General features: G+C 32.5%; 1 protein-coding gene across 1 annotated transcript; it reads left to right on the forward strand.

Moving 5' to 3' along the window:
• Window positions 1–10,127: 10,127 nt before the first annotated feature.
• On the forward strand, window positions 10,128–10,811 carry LOC106754639 (defensin-like protein). Its single transcript, XM_014636686.2, has 2 exons — window positions 10,128–10,289; window positions 10,418–10,811. The coding sequence occupies exons 1-2, from the start codon at window positions 10,232–10,234 to the stop codon at window positions 10,585–10,587; spliced, it is 228 nt and encodes a 75-aa protein (XP_014492172.1). The 5' UTR covers window positions 10,128–10,231; the 3' UTR covers window positions 10,588–10,811.
• Window positions 10,812–20,992: the final 10,181 nt, after the last annotated feature.

A 20,992-nucleotide genomic window follows, 5' to 3' on the forward strand; every position in this document is an offset into this window, starting at 1 on the left:
AATGAAAAGCACCAATGTAAGGATGCTGCAGGGGAGAGAAAAAGGAAGATGGCAGAGAAGAGAGAATATTCAGAGAGGAAGAGAGAAACTTTTCAGAGAAGGAATTTTACTGTTATATGTTGTCCCCTCTCTATTACAGTATTGCATTATATATGCACTTGGCTCTGCCTTGCAGTACTAATCATGTGCAGATAGCAATAAAAGAAAAATACAATAAGAATTCCAATCATTTCTTGCTAATCGAATTCCTCTTTTTATTGGTTGTTGGACACGTGACCACATAATCCTTTAGGTGACGTGGTTGTTTTATGGTTCTTTTGGCTCTCTCCTCTAACAGATTCTCAACTACTGGAGCTGCAGTAACAACTGTGTTTGGGCTTCTGGGAAGAGTGAGGGAAATGAGCCCTTCAGCCCTAACATACAACCACCGTAATGTAGTCGCGCGGTTTGTGTCGTCACATCGTGATAGCCTCCTATTGACGTGCTAGTGTTAGCTCCGCCACTGAATCTCTATTGCCACCGTGACTTCACTTTTCTATCGCAGCTGCTGGACTTCACTCTTCAACAAGTTTGTTTCTACTGTTGATTTAGCTGTGACGACTACTAGTGGCCAAAAATAGTGAATTGAAATAAACTTTCATACCAACATACATATAGTTTCGCCTTATTTTTCTATCAAACATGTGCACCAATTTTTGTTGTTTATACAAAACTAGTCTAATTAATAAAAAAATTCAAACACACCGTATTTTGTGCCTAAGGATACACTCTCTACACTACTCTGTATCAAGAGATAATTCGCTGCACAAGCCTAGGTGTTGGAGGGCACATGCAGGAGGTGCATATGGATCCATGGTGAGAAAGTATGGTCTTGGAGCTGATAGTGTTCTTGATGCAAAATTGGTTATTGCAAATGGCCAAATCCTTGATAGGGAAGCCATGGGAGAAGACATATTTTAGACAATTAGTGGAGATGGAGGAGCAAGCTTTGGCATATATATTCTTAAATGGATATCGACATCCATTTGTCCTTCAATGGATGTTGATATTTGTGCACAGATGTTGACATTCGTTTAAGAATACAACACATTCACATCTGTTTAAATATTATTAAAGGGTAAAAGAGGAATGGAGAGGTATAGGAGCAATGTGTGGTGGTGGAGGGAGTAACTCCCATTTGTTTAAGCCATTTGGGCTCTCTCTAATATCATTTCTAGCATTAAAGGCAAAAACAAAATATTAAGAAGTACATTTTAAATCTAATTGTATCTTACAAAACTAATTTATTAGATGATATTTGCATCAATTTATATATTATATATTGATCTTATTTTTAGTTGATATGAGATTTTCAGTTCATTCTCTCACGTTAGACTTTCAATAAATTGTGATTGTTAATCGATAAATAAAGTTCCCATAAATAAAATCATATGGGTAAAAAGAAGTTGCTTATTAGTTCTAATAGTAATTTTATAAGTCAATTATTCATTTCTATGATGTGTGTAAAAGTACTAGAGATTGTACTTTTTGAGAAGTTAAACTTTATAATTAAAATTCTTATGGTGTAAGAAATTTATTTCAAACAAATTTTTTAATGATTTTCAAATTCTTTACCAGTGTTGTATGATTTGTAACATACACTTGATGAAATCACTTATATGAGTATCGAGTAAGACCAATTGAATGAAAAATTGACATTTTATAATACTCATGAATATCGGACACACGTATGGCCTTGTAAGCGCGACATAACAATAAGAATTGTAGGGGTGTATTGTGATTGATAAATCACTAACACACATAAAGTATTTTTGGTTCATATTGCTTCTTATACTAATTATACCATAGGTTAAGTTTGTCAATTTAAGACTGATTTATATAACTTACTATAACTATGATACATTATATGTTATTTACTGTATAATATGTTATTTACTCTCTTTAAGAGTTTCTTGTTAAGTTTTGAAATTATTAAAAAATTTGAAAAATTCCTATTATATTATAGAAGACTTAAACAACACACAACCAATAAGTTTTTAAGAGGAAAAATCTACACGTTTCAAGAAGTATTTTTTTGTTCATAATTTCGTTCGTTTTTATAACATAATTGTCTTAATGAACTTTTCAAAATTGACCAAATAATAAAGGCAATGAAAAAGTTATTCCAAATGCATTCTATTTTTATTGATCATATCAAGTTTTAAGAGAGATATCTTAGAAAAAAAACGATATTAGTTAAATTAAATATTTTTAGCTTACCTTTTTAATTAATATACAATTAGGTATCATTATTTGCAGTACTTTAGTCAAGATAGAGTTAAAAATTTGTTGCATGCTAAATACAAAGGTAGGCATATAAATGGGACCACCTTAGAAAATCCATTGAGTGATGTTAGTGCACAAACTCATCATTGAAGACTTGAAGCCACCGCCTAATAGCACTCTCGTACTTTAAATGTTAGAAACATAACATCTAATATAATTTAAAAAATAAATAAATAAACTATCATTCCTTTTTATCTATAATAAATTCATCTCATAATTTCTTTTTGCAACCCTTATTTTCGGTGGTGGATCTCACTTCAACTCAACTCTGTAGTTAGATCTGCTCTTTCCGAATAGAGGTATATTAATAGTTGTTTTTGTATATTTCTTCACGTATAAAATAAAAATGATGTAAGATTTGTGTGAGAGAAAAATATTAATGAATGATAGTTGTTGATAAAAGAAAATGTTTTTGAATATCATCCAAACTTATCTATGTCGTCCTTATCTATGTCGTCAAATATAGTCATAGAAGTATGCACACTTTGAAAAGTAAAAGATCTAGTATCTACTTAATAATTAATAAACAAGAACTTGCATAACTTCACTTTTTTATGATAAAGAGGAAGAAACTCAGCTCTCCTTTTTTTGGTATGATAAAACATATATTTGATATAAAATAAAAAACATGAACTAACTTTCTAAAGCATTGTTGGATTCATTATGATAAAATCTTAGTGCGACTTTTCTCCATGAAAATACATAAATTTCCACAACAGCTTCTATCCATTTGTTCCACTTTCTACTTGTATTTATATAAATTATTAAAAATGTTATACTTATAAAAAATATATAAAAATTAATATATTATCACTATCACTATTTTCTTGGTATTACGTCATATTTTATTATTAACATTGCAATGAAGTTATATTAACGATATGTTTAAGAAAATGGTTGTGGCATTTGGTTTATCTAGAAGCAGCCGCACAACACATTCATCAAGCATTCATCATTAATTATATTATAATTTCTTTATTATTCTCCTTTTTAATTATAAAGATTGAAATGTAATCAACATTTTGATAACTTTGTGCAGCCAGTTCATGATCATCGATGTCTACTTAGATCTTACCTCTTTTATTTGTACATGAAAAAAGAGTAATATTAGCTATGATCAAAATTTATAATACTAATTAACACAAAAAAATCTTTAAATAGTCTCAATTACCAGCAGAGTTTCACTAAAAATAATATTATGTAGATAATGTCTTTATAAGTTATAATTATCTTATCATTTCAAAAGTTGTAATTGTAATCTTATAATTACCGACGAATTTTTATCGACGGAAATATTTCCATCGATAATTGTAATTTATCAATGGATTTTATCGACGAAATTCATTTTTTTTCGACGGTTTTTATCGACAGAATCATTATCGAAGAAATAATTTATTGATAAATACGTCGATAATGCAGTTCACATTTACCGAAGGAAAAATCCGTCGATAAATTCGTCGGTAATGCGCCCTTCATTTACCAAAGGAAAAATTCATCGGTAAATCCGTCGATAATGGACCCAACATTTACCGAAGGAAAAAATCCATCGGTAATGGAACCTTCATTTACCGAAGGAAAAAAATCCATCGGTAAATCCATCAGTAATGGATCGAAAAAATCCTTCAGTAAATCCGTCGGTAAAGAACCCTTCATTTACTGAAGAAAAATCTGTTGGTAAAATGGGCGGGAATTTTCCCACCCATTATTTTAATTACCAACAGAAAAAGTCATCGGTTTATCCGTCGGTAATCCGTCGGAAAAATGTCATTATCGACGGATTTTGGACATTTCCAACATATTTCGACCGTAAAAAATTCCATGTATTTTTGTAGATATACAACTTAATAATGTACAAGTATATCTTTAAGTAGTTACCTAAATATGCATTATCATAACTTACATATATTATAATAATAATTACAACAACAACAACAACAACAATAATAATAATAATAATAATAATAATAATATTATTATTATTATTATTATTATTATTATTATTATAATATCTCATTTTAATAGTATAAAAGTATTAAAATAAAACGTTATATAACTAAAAACTTACAAAAAGCTTTTCAAAACTACTAAGCAAGGAGATCCTACACTTGGAGAACAAATTATATTATGTTGATGATTCACCCTCCTCTTCACGCTGAAATGATCAGAGAAAACCCCTCCCTAAGCTCACACCATTTAAGGTGATCATTGTAAAAGAGAAACATACACACATAAACAAAAACAAAAACAATGGTTAACTAGTATGAAAAGAAGTATCCCATAATATTTAAATTCCAATATATATCATAACTCAACCCAAGAAATTTACACTATGTAGGATCACACAATAACCATAAACTTAACTCATCCGAATATATTATGAATGTCGAGATATAACATGTTCTACCCTTTGTGTGGTGGAACAATTGACTCCCCTCAGCTACCACACAAGGTTAGTCCGTTAAAACACCCTTTGACAGATGGAGAAAGGACCCCAAGCTAGGATCATGATGGGTTCTGCACTTGTGTGGTGAAACAACTAACTCACTCAAAGCTACCACACAAGGTTAGTCCTTTAACGTGTCCTTTGCCAATCGAAGAAAGACCATAGGCTAGAACCTCCTACTCCTCTCACGACATGACTCATCACTCTCTACTTGAGCATGGATGATCATTAGAGTGTCATAATAATCCATCAAAACTGAGCTTCTTACATTCATAACAATAACACATGAAACTACAAGTAAGGAATTCCTCCTTGGAACTCTTTTCCATAATTTTTCATTCGCATAGTATACCAATACATGAAACCACTAATCATACATTAAAGAATCAGAAACAACCTTACAAATTATCAAAAATCACATAAAACCATTCTATATACTTTAACATACCAAAACTACCTATTAAAACCAAATAAATCAAACAATACAGAAACCAATACATTCAACAAAACAATCAAAACATAATTTCTACATGTCATTGATAACTTCCTAATTTTGCATATTTTTCTTTTATTAGAAGCTCTTGTTAGTGTATTTTAGTCTTTAATTTTCTAGTATTAGGATAGTTTTAGGATTTTTGTTTAAAATTGTAGATTTGTAGAATTTTAGTTAAAAATAGGTTTTTAGATGTAATTTTTATTTTTTTTATTAGTAAGAAAATAATATTTTTCTAGAAAATATTTAATAAAAAAATCTTTCTTTTAAGTGTTGGATTTCTTTTTCTTTAATTTTGTTTTGATTATTTTTGCAGATCTGAAATAAATTTAGGCTGGCTGTTTTATATTGGACCAGAGATGCTGCTGCTGAATTGGGTCAATTGAAGTGGGCTGGATCTTAGTTGAAAAAGCTGGTTGGCCTCGAGTTGCATTATTGGTCACTGGGAAGCAAGAGTTGGGCTGACGACACTGTTGCCATACAATGAGAAGCTGCAGGGGCTGATTCTGAATCTAAGAGGAACGACGTCGTTTTGGACTGTTGCTGCAATTGGGCTGCCAAAGCAGTTAGGTCGTTGCTGGCGCTGGATTGGGCTCCTACTTTAATTGGAACGGTGTCGTTTTGGTGTCGCTTGGCAGCAGATGCAAGGGGTCTTCGTGGTACACACTTCATTTGACATAATGAAAAAAAACACTAGCGTTTCATTTAGAGAAAGCACTCCCTAGAGCTAGGGCATGTGCGAGAGCGAGAGGAGCTCCTTTGTGCTGGAAGCTGATTTCGAACCTCAAGTTTAAAGCTGAACCAAAAGCAGAGCGTGATAAAAGAGGTGATCGGAGGGCTTGAAGAGGAGATCGAATCGGCGAGGATCTATGACCGTCCGATGGAGAAAGCGAAACGCCCAAGTGAAGAAGGTTTCTCTTTTACAGATTTTTCTTTTCTTTGTTCTAGTTTTTAGACCCTATATAAAGGGGTTCTTCCATGTAAATAGACTCAGAGATTTTTACACATAGACACTTAGGTACTTTTCAGTTTATATTTTTAGAGTAGATAGAGAAGACACGAGAGCTTAGGGTTTTATCGCACTTCTGGTTTCAAGCTTCTTGCATTCTCAATTGCACATTGCTCGGTACATTTTCGTGTAATTTCATTTATTGTTAATAAGATTTCTTCTGTGATGTTTCTATGTGTTGTACCTTAGGTGATTTTTTCATTTTGAATTTTCCATTTATTTTGTGTTTTTGTTTAATGATGTGAGGGTCGTTTCTCGTTGTTTTGTATGAAACCTGATTTAGACTCTGTGACTCCACACAGTTGAAATTCCTTAGGGAATTACATGACTCCATAGTGAGCATGACTCACCGAGATGTCTTCTCGAGTGGAGACGAAGGAAAAAGTACTGTGATTCTTGTTTTGCTTCTGTCATTTCATTTTAGTGAGAGTTTTGCATTTGGTGATGATTAGAAACTTGAATTAAGAGTTGAATTTGCGGTGATTTGGTATAGGAAGTAGACATTTACCCAATCTAGGTTCTGATTTGGAACTTAAATACCACACAGTGGGTATAACTATCCAGGATGTCTTCGTGAGTGGTAAAAGTCTACTTTTCTACACTAACTTTGGCACTTTTGACTCTGATTCATTGTTCTAATCAACCAATCTGTTTCTACTCATTAGTTTAGGTGTTTGTTCATTTGATTTCAATTCTAGTTGAGAATATTAACATGATTGTTCTTGATTGCTTCTGTTTAGAGTAGGATTTGATTATTCACTTTAGATTTTATGTTTTACATTCTAATTCAGATTTGATGCTTAGTTTAGNAATATCTCATGATTGTTAATGCATTCTTTTAGACTTAGATTTTGTTTCTGTTTGGTATTTCTGTTTTGAATAGTTTAGACTTGGCTTAAACACTCCTTTGGTCCTAATATTTGTGTGAAAATCTCAATTCGGTCCTCAAGTTTTGAACTGTCTCAATTGAGTCATAATTTTTGTAAAAATGCACACATTTTACCCCAACCGTTAACTGATCTCAAACGACGTTAAGTTTAGCTGACGTGGAATGCTGACGTGTTGGCTTAATCTCTTCTTGGTCCTCGTATTTGTGTGAAAATCTCAGTTTGGTCCTCAAGTTTTGAACTGTCTCAATTGGGTCATAATTTTTGTAAAAATGCACACATTTTACCCCAANCGCTAACTGATCTCACTGTGNAANAGTTATCTTCTGCTATNAGTGGAATAAATAGCTTAAAGGCTGGTGATGAACCTATAGGTTACCAAGTTGGTTCATTTGCAGAAAAGGCTGTGAGACTGATTGCACTAGTTATGCGAGTTTTCCGGTGACTTTATTTTTTGAGCCGATGAGATAATCTATGTAAAATCCCTGATTCTCAGAGAGATGAATAAAATTTCTAATTCAAATAAACTAAATAATAGGCATTGTGCCACGTGAAACACTGCTTATTTTAAAAAATAATTCATATAATTAAACAATACAAGTCAGCATGTCCTCTGGCTACCACGTCAGCTAAACTTAACGCCATTTGAGATTAGTTAACGATTGGGGTAAAATGTGTGCATTTTTACAAAAATTATGACCCAATTGAGACAGTTCAAAACTTGAGGACCGAACTGAGATTTTCACACAAATACGAGGACCGAAAAGGGATTAAGCCAACACGTCAGCATACCACGTCAGCTAAACTTAACGCCGTTTGAGATCAGTTAACGGTTGGGGTAAAATGTGTACATTTTTACAAAAATTATGACTCAATTGAGACAGTTCAAAACTTGAGGACCGAACTGAGATTTTCACACAAATATTAGGACCAAAGGAGGGTTTAAACCTTTAGACTTTTATTTTCTTTTCTTTTATTGCATTTAAATTTCTTTATTCTTTTAAACAAATTTTAGTTTAGATTTTTATTTTTCCTTTTTAGTTTCATTCATTTTAAATGTCCCCACCTAGTTTAATAGTAAATAAGTAGTAAATAAATACAAGATTTAACCCTACACTTTAATCTTAATTTTGTCGAGTCCTAGGATTGATATTCTGGTCATCCCTATGCTACATTAGTGGGGACCAGACTTTGTTCTGCCTTAGGCAACTAAAAGACAGTTTAGCAGTCATCCAAGTTTAGGCTACAATAAACTTGAAATACAGTTTATCAAACATTAACGGTATTACAATAAATGGTAATTAACTTCCTTTACTTGATGGAAGCTCAACCACTCAAAAAGGCCAAAAGTTGCTCTCACAATTTTAATGATACTAATTGTACCTAGAAGCAATAGAAACATGATCAAGGTATGCGTTTACAATCACTAATCAACAGAGAACCTAAAAGAAAGCTTAGAGGAGGCATGTAACTAAAAATAGCCACATGCAGAGAAGAAACATGGAACCTTATAAACGAGCAGAAATTCACTTACTCTTTTTAACAAATTGATCAGTTGGATATGAAAATCTTATTGCCTTGATCCTTTAAGATCTTCTTGATAATCAAACCGATGAATCCAATGAGAAGAAAGGTTAAAGAGAATGTAGAGAAAGAATTTAGGATTGAATTTAGAAAGATAGCATAATTTTAAAAAAGTGGAGATGATTTTTAATATTAAAAAAGTAGAGCCCCATTATTTAAACACATTATAAATTCTTTAAACTTTATTTTGTAGATTCTTGCGTAAAAAAAACTATATCTTCTTTTTATATAATTATAAATAATATTTATTGTATTTATCAAATAGCAATTATTATTATTAAATTTATCCTCTTTAACTTAATTATTGTATTATAATTTATTATTAATTTATTTACTTATTCTTTATGATTAAAAATATATTGGAAGAAAAATTGAATAATGAAAAATATAGATGTAATTATTAAAAATGCCCTGTATTATAATTTAAACTAGTTTTGAGAAAGGCCAAAACTGTTACATTAATTATAATTCTACTTGTAATATATCTACAGACTTAAAATATCTATTTATTTTAAATTTTAGTTATATAAAAGAAATACTTTTATCAGCCCATTAATTATATACTTCTCCTCATCAAAAGTCAAGCCGACATTGACTACGAACATATACCAAAGGATAATATTTTCTCGATTTTAACTTTTATTGCATACTTCCTTTTCCTTGATATACAAGTGAGGGAGAGAATTCTACTTTAACCAGTTCACTTCCATACCCAACTATCAAGGATGATAAAAGAAATATTTGGAAGATCTTTTCAAAAAATTATAAAATAAAAATAACATTTTATAAATTAAAATTCGATTATACAAAATCGAATTCTAAAAACATTGTTATAAATTAATTTGAATATAAATTAAAGCTGATTCCAATCTATAAAAAATATGTTGCTTTATTTATATTTTAAAATCTTATATGAAAGTTCATTATTGTAGATCACAAAAGATGAATGAAAAAAAAAAAAAAGATAGATGATAATACATATAGGCTTTTATTCATGTATATCTATTAACCATTTTTCCTTCTTTATATATCTTTCTTCTCTTATCATATAGTTTTGTTATATTATTCTGTTCTCTTTTTAGAGTAATACATGAGGTGTTGATAAATATTTAGATTTATACGAAATATATATATATATATATATATATATATATATATATATATATATATATATATTAATTAAAGAATTATTATTGTGCCACAAATTCTAGCTAAAAGCCTAGCATTTAATTATCCTGATAAGCTCCTTTGCTACACATGGCAGAGTGTGTTGACTTTTCATAACATCAAAATACAAATCCACCGAAACCTTCTTACAGATTCATTCATTAGTTTCTTCTAGTTTCTACTTGCGTTTCTCATCAGCAACTTCATCGGTGTGTACTTTTCAACTCTTCAAGTGCTATATATACGCATATGTGTGCGTGTTTCTAATATCATATTTCATCACACACATTTAGCAGTATAAGTGAATATCCGCTAACTAAGCCATGGAGAAGAAATCACTGGCCGGATTATGCTTCCTCTTCCTTGTTCTCTTTGTTGCTCGTAAGTCACTACTCTTATGTCATTCTTCTATCATATGAAATTCCACGTTGATTTTATTTCTTTATTGGTGAATACTTTATAAATCGAATGTCTCTGACATATGCGGATGAGTTTATTTGAACATGCAGAAGAAGTTATGGTGCAGACTGAGGCAAAGACTTGCGAGAACCTGGCGAATACTTACAGGGGTCCATGCTTCACCACTGGCAGCTGCGATGATCACTGCAAGAACAAAGAACACTTGAGGAGTGGCAGGTGCAGGGACGATTTCCGGTGTTGGTGCACTAGAAACTGTTAACCGGATTCTCCCCAACCCGAACAAACGTGCATGCAGGGCATTTTATAAATAAAAAACTATATATACATACAATAAGCCTTCTACTGCATATCTATATGTCAACTTTGTACTATGGTACTACTTTCATGTCAGAACTATGTCTGTAGTCTCTGTGACTGCATAACAGCTGAGTTATGCACTTATGTTATGAATTATGAATAAACTTCTTAAGTTGCAAAACGTCATCCTATTCTATTCTTCTCGGTACTATCATTTTAATTAATCTTCTTGTCTTTTCTTCAGATATTTTGTGTTTATAGTTTGTCCGAAAGTAACTTGCTGTATTTTTTAAACGGAATTAAATAATTGATTTAGTAGTTTATTAATTTTGTAAAAATATTAACGTTTTAATGTACAAAACTCAAAAAAAAAAAAAAAACACTATTTATTCGTAGATACCAGCATTCAGTCAAATTCAAGTTGTTTGAATGGAGAGTTAATTTGATTGAATTTTTATCAAATTTAAGTTGTTTGAATAACTAGTTAATTTGATTGAATGTTTTAAACTGAAGAGTTATATTAAATTAAATTTTTAATAAAAAACTGTTTTAATGAATGACATAAATATATTAAATCTTTAATTAAATAATAACATGAATAATTTTAATAATGATTATTATAATATATGTGTTTTTATATAACTTATTACTAAGAGTAATATATATTGAAAATAAAATTTAAATTTAAAAAATATATACAACTTTATAAATATAAAAGTATAATTTTGGATTGAGTGGAGTTTTTGTCACATTCCAAATATATGATAAAAATATATAATATAATTAAGACGTTATCACATATCATACTAGAAAGCAGTTAGAGAAGTAACAAAGCATTAAGTTTACAGTCATCCAAAATGGCTAAAGGATTTGAAACTCTAAGTACCACAAAGCAATAGAGTGTTAGGATTACAGTCATCCTCAAATCGCTTTAGAATTTAAACTTTAAGACAAAACATAATATCTCAAAATGACATAATTTAAAACAAGGAAAGATCCTAGTGAATCTAGGCAACAACATCACCGTCCTCCAAGACCTGTTCCAAGGGAACCTCTTCTTCCTCTACTCACATCTAAGTGGATGATCATTGCAAAAGAAAATATACGCAAACATGACACAAACACAAGCAAACAAGGGTGAGTTAATTATATAAAACGCATACAACATAAGAGCATGCATAGGCATAATTTTATTTCAATCCAAGCAAGTAAAACATACATCATAGCCTGTTATCTTCTAGACTTGACTCGTCTGGACTTTAGAATGAGAGTCGAGCTATGACGGGCCATGCACCCATGGTGACTTATGAAACTTGGGTTCCCCACCCTGCCACACTCACGAGGTTAGTTTGTTCCGCGCCTTGGAGCGTACTGGAAGCCTCCAAGACTAAGACCTCCTGCTACTCCTCACCACATGGTCTAATCCTCTCTACGTGAGAAGAAAGACCATTGGAGCGCCAGGAAGACCCCCAAGACTGAGCTCCTACTTTCATTCTAAAATACTAAGAATCTCACACAAGAGATTTTACACAGATGGAACTTGGTTTACTACTTGGATCGTAATTTCATCACTTTGTAATCGTATACTTTTGCCAAAATAAACATATACATAATCTAAATAATAAATATTCTCAAAATAATCATTACACAACCACAAAATAATGATAAGTCAATCCAAAATAAAATAGTCAATTATTTACTAAACACACACCCCTATTTTTCTAAGTCCTATCAAAACTCTTTCACCTACCTAAGTGGACCCCACTCTATATCCAAAATATTAAACTAAGTTATATATACCTAGGTGGCCCCACATGATTCATCCATTTTACTAAACTCATCCTATAAATTCTTACATAAACACCCACCACTTTCCATACTTTTATTTTATTTCCTTTTAAACACTCATATGGACCCCATGGTTCATTAATTTCTCCACTTCACTACCCAACACTTATTTATTCATACAAACCTCCCCATCAATCTTCAAAACCTTTCTCTCATTTTTCAATAACAACATACAAGCTCATTAAAATAAAGGTTTAAACCATTTAGGCATCCCTATTTTCGTTAGGTATTCCCAATTTGGTCCCCTTCTTTTAAACTTTTCCAATCGAGTCCTTATAAGTGCTAATTTTAAACAAATTAACCCCTGCCGTTAAAAATCGTTAACGGTGTTAAACTTGTGCACAGGTGGTTGTCTGACGTGTTTAATGTTTTACTATTTTGCGAAATGTAAGACCCGAGAAAATGTAGAGTTTATAGATAAGTCTTAAATATGTTTTATTAAAATCTACATGAGTTTACAAAGTGTTGTGCATTCAGTTGGTGTGCAAGTCTTGAGAAGAACATAAAGTTCTATATTATTTATTTATCTTGTTGATATAAATGTAACACTTATTGTTAAATTTGTGATGTGTTATATTCTAGTGTGATGTGTTGGCTTGTTGATAAAAATATTTATTTAGGATTGAATGTAAGAGAGTTCAGATCTTAGAAAGAGATACATGTGAAACATTTGTTTGATTTTAATTATATTTTCTGAAGGGCAAGAATGTCCTTTCCATTTTGTAATTGAGGTGTGGAAATTATAAATAAGGGTGTGAAAAATAAAGAAAAGTACTTTAAATAATATAAGTTGAAAATTAGAAAAAAAAAAAGGATAGGAGGTTATTTTGTTTAAAACCACTTGAGATATTATAGGAAGCACTACCTAGTGGTTTCTTTTAATTATAATATGATTTATTTAAAATAAAAATAAAGAGGAGGTTTATAAAAGAAAGGAAAAGAGATTACGTTAAGGAGGGAGAGAAAGAGAACATAGAGCATGGTAAGTCAGAAACTTTCTTTGAAGAAAAGAAATGTTTTCTTTTAAAAGATATAACAGAAGTGTGAAGACCTATTATTGATTGATGTTCTATAATTGGCTAAGGTATGGGAAGTTTACCTTAAATAATTATTTATTTGTTGGGTTAAATATGTTTTTAGTCCCTATACTTTGGGGCGATTTTGGTTTTAGTCCCTCTTTCAAACTAAGGTACAATTTAGTCCTTCAACTTTAGAAAACTTTGGTTTTAGTCCTTTTTACCAAAATATTTTAACTTTATTTGCTGCTTCAAACGCGTTTCTCAGTTAACATTGAAGTAAAAATGTGTCAAACAGTGTAAACAGTCCAAATGCTATAATGAAACGTGCTTGAAACAACAAATAAAGTTAAAAAAATTTGGTAAAAAACCTAAAACCAGAGTTTTCTAAAGTTGAAGGACTAAATTGTACCTTAGTTTGAAAGAGGGATTAAAACCAAAATGGCCCCAAAGTATAGGGACTAAAAACATATTTAACCCTTTATTTGTTTGATGGATAATAATTTTGAATGTGTTGAAGGTGTGATTGTTTGAAGAATTATGAGATTATGTAATCTTTATACCATGAAAAAATGTTTCATTCATTTTCGTTTATGTGCATTCATGATTTAATTTGAGCAAATATTTGAATGATGGTTTAAAGAGAAATGAATACTGAAATAAAAGAACGAATTAGGGTTTATAGTTTCATTTGAATTGTAATTAATAATTTATAAGAAATTGGATTTTCTTTTTTTCTAATTAAGAAATTAAGAGCATTTTAATGACAATTAGAATTACATTAAGAATCAGATTTTTCTTCTAATTATAATTAGGAATTTATATAGTTAGGCTTTTAATTTTGTAATTAATTAGATCCTAATTAAATTCTTTCTCCACTCAGATTTTTCCCTACCTTTAATGGAATTTCCTATTGTTGATTCTAATTTGACAATAGACTTAAGAATCCTAAAAGAAGAAGGTTTAATACCTATTTTGGTCCCTCCTTTGGGAGGGTTTGTTCAAAGTGGTCCTCCCTTTTTTAAAAAGTTCACTTTAGTCCTAACTTTCGCAAAAACTGTTCAAGTAGGTCCTTTTTTGTTACGGCGTTAACTTGACTAACGACAGAGCTGCCAGGTGTCTAATATGTGATGATATGGCATTGTTAAGTGTTTTAAAAAAATAAATAATTGTGACGTGTAAATTAATATAGTTAGGGTTCAATTAAAAAATGAATTAGGGTTAAATTAGAAATTGAATTAGGGATAATTTTCTGCAATCCATCCTCTTCGTCCATCTGATTCTTTGCAATCAGGCAATTTCTGCAATCAGTGGCAAAACAGATATCCAATAAGAGGCTTCACAACAAACTGGCCAAAATAACCAGTGGCAATTTTTGCTGGCCTCTTAAATGCCTCAATGAAGTCATTTTCATTTGAATTAACCCCAACTGCAAACATAAAAAAACCTAGCGCTGGTGCATAGTATCTGCAAGAATATTTGCAGTTTAAACTTTGAAGAAATGCAGCATGAAATTCTACATCAGGGATAATTGTTGTTCCTTCATTAACTGCAAATCATCTGACTATTTAAATTTGCAAAACTACAACTACTCGCATAACAATCTTGTTATCTATCAACTCATCAGAACATCTACAGACTTGCTGGTAAACCACGTTAAATAACGTGGGTAGATTAGAGCAAGTAGTATGCTAGCAATGAGTACATGAGGCAGAAATGAATTTGATTGCTTCAGAATCTCCAGAATAGAAATTGAATTTTGCTCCACCTGAGAAAAAAGAAAAAGAAAATAAACAACAACGAATATGCCTTTTTTTCATTTTCATTTGATTACACGCATGAGAGAAGCCTGCATAGTGCAGAAATCCCTAGCGCGCTGATGGACGAAGAGGATGGATTGAAGGTATGAACCCTAAGTCGCCCAGATTTTCCCAATCTGAATCGCAAATTTTACCCCAAATTTTCTCAAATTTTTTTACTTAATTACCCACCCAAAATTATCCCTAATTCAATTTCTAATTTAACCATAATTCATTTTTTAATTGAACCCTAACTATATTAATTTACACGTCACAATTATTTATTTTTTTAAAATACTTAACAATGCCACATCATCACATATTAGACACCTGGCAGCTCTACGGTTAGTCAAGTTAATGCCGTAACCAAAAAGGACCTACTTGAACAGTTTTTGCGAAAGCTAGGACTAAAGTGAACTTTTTAAAAAAGGGAGGACCACTTTGAACAAACCCTCCCAATGGAGGGACCAAAATAGGTATTAAACCAAAGAAGAAGAATCCTTTCCCCATCTTGGTTCCTCTCGACAGACCCAATGCTAGGGTGTCATCGTGGGTCTCACGCGGTCTAGGGAGGGTTTCCTCCTTCTCTTCCGCCTTGTTCAAGTTTGCATTGCAAGGAGGGAGGCTCTCTTCCTCTTTTCCTCTTCTGCTTCATCTCACAGGGAGAGAGAAATGTTGTTCTTTGTCTGGTTTTATGGTTTTGGTTTTGGGTTTTTGCAAGGCAAAGGAGGAGGTTTCGTTTTTCTCGTTTCTGCCTAGGTTCGTGTTTCGCAGGAGAGGAGATTCCTTTCCTCTCCTCTTTTTCTGGTCATTTTGGCAGGGAGGTTCGTTCCAGCGTCTAAGCAAAGTGAGGAGCTCGGTTCGTCAGCGTTCTCGTGGTGATCGGAATCGTGGAAGCTCCCTCTTTTGAAGGCAACCTGCGACGATAGCAGAATGGGCTGCGTTATTGATTCGCGTTTCTGATTAGAATTTTCTGAAATTGGGAATTTTGGAGATTTTGGAATTTGTAATTACAAATTAGGGGTTTCTGATCTTGTTCTTCTAATTTGGGAATTCTCTTTTAAGAGCTTTGTTCTTGTTTTCACAAATTGTGTTTTGGGATCAGAGTTCTGCTTTGGAAAAAATATTGAGTTCTTGATTCCGTAATATGTCAATGGGAGTTGATGATCGAGATGTTGGAGATCTGGCTTTCAGATTTTGTTTTGAGAATGAGGTTCCTATTTTGAGTTCATGACCTTAGGGTTTGAGTGTAGGGTGTTCGAATTAAATATCTGGGGTTTTGGCTCTTCGCGTGATCGGAGGTTGAGTTTCTTGAGCTCGCACCTTTGAGTTCTTGGTTTCGATCGGCGTTTGGCTCTGGCAGTGGTGGTTTCCACCTTCGAGGTGGCCAACGAGTATGAGCACAGGTTCATAATGAATGGCAGTGGGTCGTGGGTTGGTGTGGGTTGAACCTGGTTGGGCCTGCTCAGGCCCATAGTTGGACTTTGTGAAACTTAGATTTTTTTTTTTAAATGGTTGAGACAGAACGTTTAAAATAAAAAAAAAAAAGAGTAAGGGATAAAGAAAATGTAATGAAATTCTAAATATATTTGGAAATCAAAACTGTAGGATCCAAAAATGATAATAAGATAAAGATTATGTCTTTGAAATTAAAATAATGGGAATTAAAATCATTTAATTAGTAGTTTATGAAATTGGAAATATGAATAAATATTAATTGGTTTTAAAGATGAAAATAATGAGATTATAATTATTAATTAGAATATTAAATTACTTACTAATTTTAGTTGATAATGGAGAAAAATAATGTGCTTATAATATTTAATTAGATCAATAAATGTTTTATTGTTTTGGTTTATTATTATTGTGGAGACTCATGGTGTGATTCATGATGAAAGATTCGTGATGAGATTAGTTTTGGTGGAGGTACATGTAATGTTGATTCATGATGACGATGTGATGGGAAATGATGACGTGGAGGGTATAGTCATATTATAGTTAACGAGGATGTTGATTATGTTCATAGTATAGAAACAATTATGTGAGTAAGGGTATCATTGTAGCTGAATGGTATTATTATTAAGTTGTGCTTACTAATCTTATACATATTTTTATTGTTATTGGTTGTGTTATGGTAGCTTACCCATATTTGTTTGTGTTTGTGGTTGTGTGTGTCTTGCGATAATCGTACAACTTTTGGTTATATGGGAGCAGATGTTGCAGATGCTTCAGATGTATGATAGAGACGCGAGAGTGGAAAAAAAAACTTATGTTAATTAAAGTTTTCGTGCTATAAATATTAGAAACAATGTAATCGGGTTTATTTTATTTTGTTTTTATTGTACTAATTTTGGTATTTTATAAGTGGATTTCCGCAAGGGTATTATGATTTTAAAAATTTTAAATTTCCCCTAATAATCGAGACATTCCAAAAAATCGGTATGTTACACGAAACGTGGCAGTGTTGACTGAAACATGGTTGTCTGATTTCTCTGCCTCCTCCCTCACGCCCTCCCTCGTCTTGCATTCGACATCACTTCCTCCAACCACCACTCGCAGGAGGTGGAGCACATCTCTGGTGGCCTCCAGCAGCTGAAGACAGCGTCAACAACTCTTCAGTGCATCTTAAACAATAATCCTCCATTTCCTCCACTGAATCCTCTGTTCCCATTACCACCACCACTTCCACCATATCCTCGGTCAAGCATAGCCAATGCTAAATCCATCAACGCCTTTCTTGCTCTTCGGTCAAGCATCGAGGACCTTCTGGATCCAACTAATTGTAAAGGTCTTGGAACCTATCTGTAACACGCTTTTGAAATAATCCAAGCTCTAAATTATAGGAATCGGATTCATGACTTGCTTCCAGGGAATGAACTTGCTCCTGCCTCACACCAAATAATGAACGACCAAACGAGGACAACAACGAAGAAGAGCCCTGATTTTCAGGCATTGCTACGGAGTCACAACCTTCAACAAAAGTCCCACTCAAGATCCCCAACAAACCGAACCAAAACCACAAAGATCACATGAAACCCCTCAAAAACAACTGTATTGAATTTCTCTGTTTCAGTTTCACTTCCAATAAGTTATTTGTTACCAATAAAGGAGTATTGGTAAAACCTGAAGACAGAAGTTTTGATGATGCTGCAAATTGTAATTCTTGTTTGTAATAGGAGAATACTTAAAAGCAACTTGTAGTCTGTTGAATGTAGTAGGAAAATAATTAACATTGTAATTTCTACTGATATAATCGATTATGGACATGCTATAATCGATTATCATATGTTTTTGAACTATAATAATCGATTATCATGAAGCAATAATCGATTATCACAAGTCTCACTTGAATAATCGATTATCACTTNNAATAATCGATTATCACTTTTTGAATTTTCTATAACGGACTTGAATAATCGATTATCACTTACAATAATCGATTATTCATGGCAATTGTGAGCTGACCTTTGGCATTCAGTGTGCTTGGCTATTTAAGTGAATTTTGAAAGCTTCAGAACTGAACATTTTTTAGTAAACTGAGAAAGCCAGAACACTGAGTAGTCAGAGGAACGTTCTTGAGAGCTTTTGTTTACTTTGTTCCCTTGCCTGGTCTTGTGAAAGGAGAGGCTTACGTATCGTGTGCCGATAGTCGAAGTGGACTCTCTTCAAGTTGGTAAGGCTCTCTACCTGGTCTTGTGAAAGGAGAAGCACGTGAATTGTGTGTCGATTGCCGGTGCAGGTTCTCTTCAAGTTGGTAGAGTGGTTTCCTTCATTCTATTTCTGTATCTTGTATTGTAATCTGTTAAATCATTTTTAGTGGAACTGTTAATCACTCTTTGTAGTGATTAACGACTGGACGTAGATTCTGTTGAATCGAACCAGTATAAAAATCCTTGTGTGTTTTTTCTTTTGCCCTACACTCATTTTATTTTAACACACGTTATCTGCTTGGTAAATTTTCTGAAAGAAAATTGTTTTTTATAAAAAGGCTAAATTCGTTTAAACTGTGACTTATTACGCTCTACGCTCTCTGTGTTTTAATCCGCTACGCTAAACTCTTTTAAAAATTAACCCCTTTGATACCAACATTATTGAACATAAGGAATTCAAAGTATCCTCAACAGTCCAACAAAATTCACACCAAACCCTAGCGAAGGACCAAAGCCAATGGCTTTGGTGTACGCTAGTTCAGGGGAAGCAAAAACGATGTAGTTGGAAAATTTATCAAGTACAGAAAGAGCATAAGCTTACCGTGAAATGGTGTTGATGGAATTGGAAATGGCCATGAAGGAGTTGGAGGTGGGATAGGGGGTGGAAATGGAGGATTTGGAGACCGGGGCGGAGGTGAAGGAGGTGGAAATGGAGGTTTTGGTGTCGCTGCGGAGTAGGTGGGTGTAAGGGAGGGGGCAAAAAAAATCATAGAGCCACATGTTCAAAAATTGACAGATCACCCTCGCATCTGTGCACAATTTTAACACCGTTAACGATTTTTAACGGTAGGGGTTAATTTGTTTAAAATTAGCTCTTATAAGGACTCAATTGGGAAAGTTTAAAAGAAGAGGACCAAATTGGAAATACCTAACAAAAATAGGGACGCCTAAATGGTTTAAACCTTAAAATAAAACATTATATGCCTATCAAGTAAACCAAAAATAATACATAGACTAATTAATACATATTATCAGTAAATACATATATAAAATATTATATATTGTTAATCTAAAGAAAAAAAAAACAAAATACTAATTAAAGAAAACAAAAACTGTACATATTAAGCTTTCTTTTCGTGACTTTGAAAATAAGAGAAAATGTTATTTTAATATACCATTTAACTACAATATTTTGATGAAAAGAAACGCAAAAGAGATTGCACCAAGTTTTGCCATTTTTTCGTGAAATGACGAAGGTAAGTTCAAACTTCATCCATTTAAAAGAATATTTTATATTATTTTCACCAAAACTTTTGTTTGCACCAATAAAAGACTTTCCATGTAATCATTACTCTATTCCAATTTCTTAAACTTACCCTACTAACATTCTATTAACCATTAAAATTGTAAACACATCCCAAAATATAATTGCCCTGCATATTCATATAATAAATAATCCACTGATGATACTATAAAGAATTAACGAAAGCCCTTTACTCTTAGTTTTATGAAACCCGCATGGCTTCGGCAACCCCATTTATTTCTGTAACACCAAAACCCTTAACTATGATTTTAATACCCAACCCTCAGATTCATTTTCTTTTCTAAACTCCAATCCATATTATAGCATAAGATGAAGACACCCAAGAAAACAATGTACGAGAATATATTTATTTCAATTCATTATACACAACAATCAATCTAGTTGCTCCCCTTACACATATATCCATTCCCATAATTTACAGAATCATAACTAACACAACAACAAAACAATGTCAACTCCCCTTACCTTTTTGGTGGTTATAAGTACAGTGCTCTAGGAGGAGCCTCTAAACAGTACCCCCACACAGTGACAAGTTCTACAAAACCTACAACCACCTAAACGGGTGTAGAGTATAACTCTTAGAGCTTGATTGGGCAGGAAACACAAGGGAAAATTTACTAGTTACATGCAACCAGTAAAGTTGCATGCCCTAGTTGCAAGGAAAATGGAAGAAAAGGGGAAAAGTGACTTACCAGTCGGAAAGGAGAAAACTATCGGTAGAATTAGAGCT

Source organism: Vigna radiata, unplaced genomic scaffold (assembly GCF_000741045.1).
Source record: "Vigna radiata var. radiata cultivar VC1973A unplaced genomic scaffold, Vradiata_ver6 scaffold_321, whole genome shotgun sequence".
Taxonomy (NCBI): domain Eukaryota; kingdom Viridiplantae; phylum Streptophyta; class Magnoliopsida; order Fabales; family Fabaceae; genus Vigna; species Vigna radiata.

Coding starts and splice junctions, on each gene's coding strand:
- LOC106754639 (XM_014636686.2), top strand. CDS start 10,232: ATGGAGAAGAAATCACTGGCCGGATTATGCTTCCTCTTCCTTGTTCTC. Junction 10,290..10,417: donor CCTTGTTCTCTTTGTTGCTC/GTAAGTCACTAC, acceptor TTGAACATGCAG/AAGAAGTTATGGTGCAGACT.